The sequence below is a fragment of the Theropithecus gelada genome, chromosome 9 (genome assembly GCF_003255815.1).
Source record: "Theropithecus gelada isolate Dixy chromosome 9, Tgel_1.0, whole genome shotgun sequence".
Classification (NCBI taxonomy): domain Eukaryota; kingdom Metazoa; phylum Chordata; class Mammalia; order Primates; family Cercopithecidae; genus Theropithecus; species Theropithecus gelada.
Genome location: NC_037677.1, coordinates 129,900,358 through 129,911,448, shown reverse-complemented (window position 1 = coordinate 129,911,448; position 11,091 = coordinate 129,900,358). Strand labels below are relative to the sequence as shown.

The following is an 11,091-nucleotide window of genomic DNA, read 5'->3' as shown; positions in this document are numbered from 1 at the left end:
TTACAATTTGGTAAAATCTCTCAAATACTTTAAATTTACCTTATAAATGTAATCTCTTCATTTTCTTTTTAAGTACTTACGGGTTTTTGTTTGTGTTGTTTTGTTTGAGACAGAGTCTCGCTCTGTTGCCCAAGAGTGCAGTGGCACGATCTCGCTGGTTGCAACCTCCAACTCCCGAGTTCAAGGGATTCTCCCACCTCAGCCTCCGGAGTAGCTGGGATTACAGGCGCCCGCCACCACGCCCAGCTGATTTTGTATTTTTAGTAGAGATGGAGTTCCACCATGTTGGCCAGACTGGTCTCGAACTCCTGACCTCCAGTGATCTACCTGCCTCGGCCTCCCAAAATGCTCGGATTACAGGCATGAGCCACTAGGCGCAGCCTCAAGTACTTCAGGGTTTAATATAACAAACCATTTCCAAATACTGACTTCAGTTCTGTTAAACCAATTAATACAACGAGGCTGAAATATTCTCCACTGTCCAAGACTAGACATAAATGTAGTCGGATTTCAACTCTAAATCAGCAGTCAGCAACTGCTCAACTGCACACTGCATTACAAGAGTATTCCTCTACTGGAATTTTTATTTTTGAGACAGAGTCTCGCTCTGTCACCAGGCTGGAGTGCAGTGGCGCGATCTTGGTTCACTGCAACCTCCACCTCCTGGGCTCAAGCAATTCTCCTGCCTTAGTCTCCCAAGTAGCTGGGACTACAGGTGCACACCACCACGCCCGGCTAATTTTTTTATATTTTTAGTAGAGATGGGGTTTCGCCATGTTGGCCAGGCTGGTCTCGAACTCCTAACCTCAGGTGATCTGCCCACCTCAGCCTCCCATAGTGCTGGAATTATAGGCATGAACCATGGCACCCAGCCTCCACTGGAATTTTTTAAACAAGCTACTGAAAATACCAAACATGCTCAAATTCTAAGCACAAAAATATTGCCATGGTTCTGATGTTCTTAAACCACCTAATACCCTAACACCTAGCTGCAAACATTTTTGGGCGTGAGAGACGTGGCCCCTCCACGGAAGACAGAAGCCTCCCAGGTGGTTTCTGGGCTGAGTGGGACAGTCAGGGCCTCCTGCTAGGTCAATGTCCCCAACCCCCTCCTCACCAAGCTGGTCCCTCACACCCAGAGGGGGCAGCCTGGGTCTTGCTGTCTTTGTCCCTGGGATACAGAACTGATGAAACCTTAAATATCAACGATAAAGATTTTTGTATTTGAAGGAAGCTGCATTCCCTCATGGTCCTAGGAGCACAAAACCACAATAAAACCCTGTGGAATTTGAATTTTTCTCTCAGGCGTCTGATGGGCAGGTGTCCCTGGAGAGACCAGTCTGGTGACACAGCAAATGCAGGTGGGGCTGCTTGCTACAGAGAGAGGCTGGGGCTCGGGAGGCTTGGGGTCAGGGAACGCCCTAGGAGGGGCGATTTGAACAGAGACCAGAGGGTGAGAAGAGAGGAGCCCTGCAGATCCAGGCTGGGGTGGAGGGGCCAGAGAGGGGCCTGGCTTCCCAGCACACTCACCCCAACACTGCCCAGCACCGCAGCACACTCACCCCAACACCACCTGGAACCCCAACACTGCCCAGCACCCCAGCACACTCACCCCAGCACCTTCACCCCAGCACCGCCCACACCCCAACACCCCCAGCACCCCAGCACACTCACCCCAACACTGCCCAGCACCCCAGCACCTTTACCCCAGCACTGCCCACACCCCAACACTGCCCACACCCCAACACTGCCCAGCACCCCAGCACCTTCACCCCAGCACTGCCCACACCCCAACACTGCCCAGCACCCCAGCACCTTCACCCCAGCACTGCCCACACCCCAACACCCCCAGCACCCCAGCACACTCACCCCAGCACTGCCCACACCCCACACACTCCCCAGCTCCCATGGGCCAGGCACCCTGTTTCTCATTTCAGGCCTTATTAGGTATTCACTTCCTCCAGAAAACCCCCAGCCTCTGGACAGGGCACCCTCATCTCCCCAGTGCCTGCGAACCTGCGAAGTGGGCGTCTGACGCAGCAGCAGTTGATGAGCAAGAGGAGGGTTGTCAGCTACGCCGTCATCCCAGGCAGCAGCCATGAGAATGCAGGGGGACGAGAAGCAACTACAGGACCCAGAGTTCAGGGAACCCAGAGTGCGGGGCCACGTGTGGTTGTGGGGATTGGAGACAAAAGGCCCTGTGTAACCTGGGCCTGGAGCAAGACAAAGACAACAGCAGCAGATGCTAGAGCCCCAAGGCAGGAAGGACAGGACAGCAACAGCAGCAGATGCTAGAGCCCCAAGGCAGGAAGGACAGGACAGCCTCGAGGCAGGAAGGACGGCTCTGGACGCTGCGGCTGTAATGTGCTTTATGTGCCCGGCATCTCCATGAGCATCCGGTGTCAGCTCAAGTCAACCCTGGCCAGACTCCAATAACAGACACAAGAACTGAGAAGATGGCTCCAGTTACCAAAAACCAGAGGACTCTCATTAACATCCCCAAATATCAAGTCAGATTGAAATCTGTCAGAGGAAACGAGGGTCCCAGCCTCCCCTGGCACAGGAAGAACAGAGCAGGCTGGACCCAGCTAGAGCCTCGGCCTGGGCTGCTGCACCTGTGGGGCCCACAGACTGAGCAGGCGGTCAGCCTCCCTCCATCCCGACAGCAGAGCACCGTGCGTCGTGGAGTAAAACGTGCGATGTGTGGCTTCCCCTGCAAACAGGATCTGGAGCTGCAAAGAAGAGCCAGGGTTAGAATGGGGATGCAATTCAGACAGCAGGGTCTGGGCAGATAAACACACAGAAAATGGCTCACGAGCATCCACCAAGAGGTGGGAAAACACAGCTCACATACCTCCACCAACGGGCGAGGAAAGGGCTCGCGCACGTACCCACCAACAGCCAGGAAAACGGCTCACACACATTCACCAATGGGCAGGAAAACAGCTCACACGTACCCACCAACAGCCAGGAAAACGGCTCACATACATTCACCAATGGGCAGGAAAACAGCTCACACGTATCCATCAACAGCCAGGAAAACGGCTCACACGTATCCATCAACCGGCAGGAAAACGGCTCACACACATTCACCAATGGGCAGGAAAAGAGCTCACATGCATCCACCAATGGGCACACGTATCCATCAACCGGCAGGAAAACGGCTCACACACATTCACCAATGGGTGGGAAAGGAAGCGACTGCTCCCCGCAGCTCAGGTGTGAACAGCATTTAGAGAAAACAAGGTGGTGTAAACACTGAATAGTGATGTGGCCACAACTACTGGACCATATATGGAGAGAGTTGGGGACGGATCTGGGAGTCGGGTGGGCAGAGGGGTGGAAGAAAGCTACAACTTTATCTGATGTAATGAGAAGTCAATTAATAACACCTGAAACTGAAAACGCACGCAGCAACATTTCCAAGCAGGCTCACTGAAGAGTGATCATGAGCTGATTGGAAAACTGAACACTGACTAAATATTGGATCATATTGAGGAATGATTGTTAGTTTTTAAGTGGGTAAATAGTATCATAGTTATATGGTTTTATTTGTATGTTTTCTGAGACAGTCTTGCTCTGACACCCAGGCTGGAGTCCAGTGGCGCAGTCATAGCTTACTCAAGCCTCAACTGGACCCAAGCCCGAGCAGCTGGGACTACAGTGCATGCTACCATGCCTGGCTACTTTTTTGTGTGTATGTGGAGACCGACTCTCACTATGTTGCCCAGGCTGGTCTCGAACTCTTGGCCTCAGCAAACCTCCTGCCTCGGCCTCCCAAAGCACTAGGATTACAGGTGTGAGCCACTGCCCTCGGCATCACAGTTAAGTATTTTATGAGCATGTCTTTATCTTTTAGAGACAGGCACCAAAATATCCCCAGGTGAATGTCCTGTGTGAGACATGCTTAATAAGTAAGGGCGGGGCCAGGTGGGGAGCAAGCTTGACTTAGGGGAAGCCTGGTGGGCACTCAAAGGTTCTACCTACTTTTTTTTTTTTTTTTTTGAGGCGGAGTCTTCACTCTGTCGCCCAGGCTGGAGTGCAGTGGCCGGATCTCAGCTCACTGCAAGCTCCGCCTCCCGGGTTCACGCCATTCTCCTGCCTCAGCCTCCCGAGTAGCTGGGACTACAGGCGTCCGCCACCTCGCCCGGCTAGTTTTTTGGATTTTTTAGTAGAGACGGGGTTTCACCGTGTTAGCCAGGATAGTCTCGATCTCCTGACCTCGTGATCCACCCGTCTCGGCCTCCCAAAGTGCTGGGATTACAGGCTTGAGCCACCGCGCCCGGCCGGTTCTACCTACTTTTGTATGTTTGACATTTTGCATAGGAAATGTTTCTCAAAAAGTGGTAGCAGAAACATGTTTTTAGAGATGCAGTAAACTTAGCAGTCAGAATCAGCTGGGAGCACAGTCTGGGAAGGGCAAAAGGGGCCCCACCTGCTGTTTTGGTTTTATTTTATTTTGTTAGCACTGCAGAATTCTCTGAGTGTGCTTTTTAAGCTATATGTGTGTATAATTCTCACAAAAACAATACATTTAAAAATTATTCTTAGTTTCAACAAGAAAATGGCTTCTGAGTCTGGGGTCCCAGCCCACCCGTCACTGGTGGGTGCTCCTGCAGCACTGAGACTCAGCGGGGGCCTCTGCAGCCGGACCCACATCCCCCGACTGGGGCACACCACATACCTGGGCGCCGGCACCGTCTGCAGGAAGGGGCTGAGCCAGCAGGTCCAGGTCACCCCCGGTGCTGCCCACGGCCACGTAGCTGTAGGAGCCCCGAGTGTACGGGGCGCTGTGCCAGCGAGACCGCAGGATGCTCTTAGGCGCGGGGAGCTGTGGGTTTCCTGAGCCACAGAGACACTGCATGTTAACCAAGAACTCTCACCCACAGGTCTGCAACTGTTTGTGTCATTTTTAAAGATTGAGCCGTTTAACGTGAAAGATGCTACACAGGAAAAAAACCGAGCAGCAGAGTGCATCAGGAGAGGCCCTTCCTGCCGACCCTGACCGGAGAACAGCAGGCTGGGACCCAGGAGCCTGTGACACCAGCATGCTCCTGTTTCTGAGCCTTGGGTTCCTCCTCTGTAAAACTCTGATCAAGGACAACGGCATTTATTTCAGTGGCAGAAGCAGGAAGTGTTTGCAAAGTCATTTCAGTTCCTCGGAGGTAAGAACTGTTACTGACCCCACTAACATGAGGAAGGATGGTCCCTGGAGATATACAGAGTCAGCCAAATTTAGTTCTTCTCTGTTCTGAAAAGCCTAGTTTCTGTTTAGAGATCAGCCAGTAACGAGCAGAGGCAGGAACTGGCGTGTGTGGTGAGTACCTGTCATTCTTCGGAGCACTTGGGTGAGACACAGAAGTACTTCTTCATCCGACAGAGTCTCCATGAACTCAGACTCAAGCCCAGCAATGAACCCACAGAGAACGTGGACAGACCTGCGTGGAGAAAGAGACCCGTGGGATGGCGGCGTCCAGCCCAGCTCTCTGCCCACATCTCTCAGCAAGGAGCCCCCTATGGAGCAGCGGCCCCAGGGGCACAAAGAGCCATCCCCACGGAGCGTCCCTCAGGCTGCAAAGTCCTGGGGGTCCGAAGACCCTGCCAGGGACCCTCAAGGTCACAGCCATCTTCAGATGCTAAGACAGCATTTGCTGTTTCCACCACGCCAACATTTCCACCTGTGCAAGAACTGTCCCTTAGCAGAATCGAGACAGCAACGGGACCCACACTCGCCTGCAGGCGTTCCCACCGCCACACAAGCAGGTTACAAAATGCTGCTTTTTGCAGCCGTAAAAGAACAAGATCATGTCCTTTGTAGGGACATGGCTGGAGCTGGAGGCCATTATCCTCAGCAAACTAACACAGGAACAGAAAAGCAGACAGCACATGTTTTCCCTTTCAAGTGGGAGCTAAATGATGAGCACACATACTGGGGCCTACGGGAGGGTGGAGGATGGGAGGAGGGAGAGGAGCAGGAGAAATAACTAATGGGTACTAGGTTTAATTCCTGGGTGATGAACGAATCTGTACAAGCCCCCATGACACACGGTTAGCTATATAACAAACCTGCACGGGTACCCCTGCCTCTGAATATAAAAGTTAAAATATATACATTAGAAAATAAATAAAAATGCTGCTTTCACCTGAGAATGTCCTTGATAGGCAGTAAAAGTTACTAATTTTATTAAATCTTGACCCTCGAGTTCATGTCTTTTTAACTATCTGCGTGGAGGGTCAGGCACGGTGGCTCATACCTGTAATCCCAGCACTTTGGGAGGCCGAGGCGGGCAGATCACAAGGTCAGGCGCTCAAGACCAGCCTGGCCAATATGGTGAAACCCAGTCTCCAATAAAAATAAAAAATTAGCCTGGCATGGTCGTGGGCGCCTGTAGTCCCAGCTACTCGGGAGGCTGAGGCAGGAGAATGGCGTGAACCCGGGAGGTGGAGGTTGCAGTGAGCCAAGACTGCGCCACTGCACTCCAGCCTGGGCGACAAAGCGAGACTCTGTCTCAGAAAATAATAATAATCTGTGTGGAGAAGCGGGATCCACGTAGAACACTCCTGCTGTGCGTGGTGCACGGTGGCCGTGGAGGACTCGCCCTGCACAAGCTCATTCCTGGCGGGGCTGGCTCAGAACTCAGGGGAGCTCCGGACAGACAAACCATGGTCTGGTATTTGGCAACATTTTCTTGAAAACGAGCAAAGTGTCTCTGTCACAGGAAAACAACTAACAAATAGGATTTATAGACACTGACAAAGTTTAAGCTCTCAAGCAAAAACTGCAGTTTTAGAAAAGCTTGTTTCTGCCACCAACAGCATCACAGCTTCCCGATACCGAAAGACTTTTCTGAGATCAGTGGTATGTTAATAATTTTGGTTTTTTTATATCGTATAAGGAAATGTATCAACATTTGGAAGACTACATGAACCAGTATATATATTTTTTCTTTTTTTAAGACAGGGCCTCGCTCTGTCGCCCAGGCTGGAGTTCAGTGGCTTGATCACAAGTCACTGCAACTTCCACCTCCTGGGCTCAAGCAATCCTCCCGCCTCAGCCTCCCAGTAGCTGGGACCACAGGCACACGCCACCATGTCTGGCTATTTTTTTTGTATTTTTGGTAGAGACGAGGTCTCGCTATGTTGCCCAGGCTGGTCTTGAACTCCTGAGTTCAAGCTATCTGCACACCTTGGCCTTCCAAAGTGCTGGAATTACCGGCATGAGCCACCACACCCAGCCTAGTATTTTCCAAATGACTAAAGTCATGGATAGGTAAAAGATCCATTTGAAGTACAAGACAGACAAATAGATTTCAGTGTCACAGAAGACAAAAAATTCACCGGTGTGCTCTCCAATTTCATATTTGGTCAACCTTTAAGGAACTACTACTACTTCTTGACTTTTGGTGTAGTATCAAAGAATACCCACAATCATTTGAAAAGCTGTTTAAATATCACTCCTTTGGCTGGACACGGTGGTTCACGCCTGTAATCCCAGTACTTTGGGAGGCCAAGGCGGGCAGATCACTTGAGGTCAGGAGTTCGAGACCAGCCTGACCAACATGGAGAAACCCCGTCTCTGTTAAAAATACTAAATTAGCCAGGCGTGGTGGTGCATGCCTGTAATCCCAGCTACTCGGGAGGCTGAGGTAGGAGAAATGCCTGAACCCAGGAGGCAGAGGTTGCAATGAGACAAGATTGAGCTATTGCACTCCAGCCTGGGTGACAAGAGCAAAACTCCATCTCATAAATAAATAAATAATTAATTACATAAATAAATAAGTTTCACTCCTTCTTCCAACCACATATCCATGTAGATCCAGATTTTCTTCCTATGTTTCAACCAAAATAAAACATCACCACAGAATGAATGCAGAGGAGGCCTGAGAACCCAGATGTCTTCTATTAAGTGTAACACTAAAGAGTTTTGCAGAAAAGGCCAGGCGTGGTGGCTCACACCTGTAATCCCAGCACTTTGGGAGGCCGAGGTGGGCGGATCACTTGAGGCCAGGAGTTCGAGACCAGCCTGGCCAACATGTCAAAACCCTGTCTTTACTAAAATTACAAAAATTAGCTGGGCATGGTGGCGCATACCTGTTAATTCCAGCTACTCGGGAGGCTGAGGCAGGAGAATCGCTTGAACCCAGGAGGCAGAGGTTGCAGTGAGCCAAGATCACGCCACTGCATTCCATGCATTCCAGCCTGGGTGACAGGGAGACCTTGTCTAAAAAAAAAAAAAAAAAAAAAGGGTTTTGCAGAAAAGACAAAACTGCTGCCACCCTTCATTAAATTTTAAGAAAATGTTCATTAAAAAATGTTATTTATGCTAACATGGAATGGGTTTGTTACTATCATCTCAAATAATAATTTAATTTATCATGTGGTGGCCGGGCTCATGCCTGTAACCCCAGCACTTTGGGAGGCCGAGGCGGGCAGTTCACGAGTTCGAGATCGAGACCAGCCTGGCTAACATGGTGAAACACCGTCTCTACTAAAAATACAAAAAATTAGCCGGGCGTGGTGGCGAGTGCCTATAGTCCCAGCTACTCAGGAGGCTGAGGCAGGAGAATGGCGTGAACCCGGGAGGCAGAGCTTGCAGTAGCCGAGATAGCACCACTGCACTCCAGCCTGGGCGACAGAGCGAGACTCCGTCTCAAAAAAAAAAAAAATTAATTAATTTATCATGGGGTACATTTACAGATATGACTCACATAAACAAAAGCTCTTTGAGATCCCCAACCCTTTGCAGATATATAAAAGGATGGGATAGCTACCATCCCATGCGACAGACAGGGTCCCACCAAAGCACTCAGGATCCCACTGATGTCCTAAGCAAGAGAGCACAGGAGGTAGGGCTGGGGCTGGGGCAGGTGGCTACACAGTCACCCACCCGGCTGCCCACCAGCAACCCAGGCCTATCTCAACACCTGGAATGCCAGTCTTCTTTCTTTTTCTTTTTCTTTTTTTTTTTTTTAGACAGAGTTTTGCTCTTGTTGCCCAGGCTAGAGTGCTGTGGCACAATCTCAGCTCACTGCAACCTCCGCCTCCCAGGTTCAAGCGATTGTCCTGCCTCAGCTTCCTGAGTAGCTGTGCTTACAGGTGCCCGCCACCACACCCAGCTAATTTTGTGTGTTTTTAGTAGAGACGGGGTTTCATCATGTTGGCCAGGCTGGTCTTGAACTCCTGACCTCAGGTGATCCACCCCCTCAGCCTCCCAAAGTGCAGGGATTACAGGTGTGAGCCACTGCGCCTGGTCAGAATGCTAGTTTTCTCTTCAGTGTGAAGGAGACACACAGGCTTCCCCCATCACAGGTGCAGGGCTGGTCTGCAGCCTGCAGCCTCCTGCTCCCAGTGGACGGCGACTATGAACCGTCTGGCAGGCATGCTCTACGCTCCCACCCCATCCCAGGCCTTTCAGAACAAGAACTCAGTGCCCCCTCCTGCAGCATCTCTCAATGGAAACATGGAATTGTATCTGCCATCTGACTACAACAGGCTGTCTTTGTGTTTTAATCTTGCTGGAAAAGTCAGTCCCTCCATCCCCACATCACTCATGGGATTGTCTCCTGAATCACCACGTGGTCTATGTATGCTGTTTCTAAGAGGTCCAGCCCATACAAGTGAGCCCTTCCTCTATGGGTCCACGATTCCATTACTTCTAGGAATGTTTCCTTCAATTATTTCATCCTGGTTAAGTATTGTCTCCCCAGGTATGGGCAGATGGTGTTTCAAAGATCTTCTGTATCTACAAGCCCCAGCTCCCTGCAACATTCCAATAAACGCGTTCCCACTGACTGAAGACTGAGTCTGCCTGCAAGTCCACAGACACATTCTGGGCCCTGAGGGATGCTGACAACCTGCATACAGCAGGGCGCCATCTGTCCCCGCAGGGGTCAGGCCCAGGTGCAGCCAGCACCTGGGGGGGCTCATGGGATCCCTACCCATTAAACCCGCAGAAATGCCCTGCAGTGAACGGACACACTGCTGCGTTCTCCATCAGATGAAGGCCTATGAGCCAGCTACTCACAGAGCCTCTCAGGGAGCAAACATACGCAAAGGCAGGCAGGACCACAAAGCCAATGAGCTTCCGGAACCAGGCATCCTGCAGCGCAGGGGCAGCGTCCTCCAGGGGCGACGTGTCGTCCCACACCAACTGGATCAGCTGGCAGTCGGGCTCCCAGAAGGGCTCCTCAAACTCCAGGAAGATTTTATTATTGGTCCCGAAGCCTATCTTCCTGATGGCTTCTGCCTTCTCAGCCGGCAGTGGAGGGTCAAAGAACGTGTCCAGATGTTCCTTAAGAAAACCTGGAATTCAGAATTGGACTCTACTTACATCCTTGGAAGTCCTGTCTGTCTAGACCTTGGACCCAGCAATTTCCCCTGCTGGGATTTATCCTACAGACACATTCACACAAGGAGTTTTACTTTTTTTTCCTTGTTTCTGAGATAGAGTCTTGCTCTGCTGCCCAGGCTAGAGTGCATGCAGCATCATGATCAGGGCTCGCTGCAGCCTTGACCTCCCTGGCTCAAGCAATCCTCCCACCTTGGCCTCCCAAACTGCTGGGATTACAGGCGTGAGCCACCGTTCCCCACCTTTCACACAAGTGTTTTGTGTTTTTTGGGTTTTCTTTTTTTTTTTTTTTTTTGAGATGGATTCTTGCTCTGTCACCCAAGCTGGAATGCAATGATATGATCTCGGCTCACTGCAACCTCTGCCTCCCAGTTCTAGCAATTCTCCTGCCTCAGCTTCCCAAGTAGCTGGGATTTCAGACACCTACCACCACGCCCAGCTAATTTTTCTATTTTTAGTAGAGATGGGGTCTCGCCATGTTGGTTAGGCTGGTCTTGAACTCCTGACTTCAGGTGATCCACCCACCTCAGCCTCCCAAAGTGCTGGGATTACAGGCATGAGCCACCCTGCCTGGCTATCACAAGTGTTTTTAAGTACACATGTAAAACTGCATGAAATAGAAACGTGAAGACCACCTAACTTTCCATCTGCACTTATGAAATAATGACAAGAAAACACTGCATGGCAAATTAACTGCCTCCTTTTTTTTTTTTTTTTTTTTTTTTTTTTTTTTTTTTTTTTTT

General features: G+C 50.7%; 1 protein-coding gene across 3 annotated transcripts in view; it reads right to left on the bottom strand.

Annotated features, from left to right (window-relative positions):
* Positions 1-2,350: 2,350 nt before the first annotated feature.
* The window catches only part of PAOX (polyamine oxidase), a 12,846-nt gene continuing 4,105 nt past the window's right edge, over positions 2,351-11,091 (bottom strand). Inside the window, exons 4-7 of one of the 3 annotated variants that reach the window (XM_025397986.1) lie at positions 10,050-10,302; positions 5,326-5,438; positions 4,685-4,842; positions 2,356-2,732 (exon numbers count right to left, since the gene is read on the bottom strand). In XM_025397986.1, the coding sequence (XP_025253771.1) occupies positions 2,589-2,732; positions 4,685-4,842; positions 5,326-5,438; positions 10,050-10,302 (668 nt within the window). In that variant the 3' untranslated portion in view covers positions 2,356-2,588. Of the gene's footprint in view, positions 2,733-4,684; positions 4,843-5,325; positions 5,439-10,049; positions 10,303-11,091 lie in introns of all 3 variants that reach the window. The other 2 variants (XR_003121272.1, XM_025397987.1) reach the window with 2 other exon arrangements.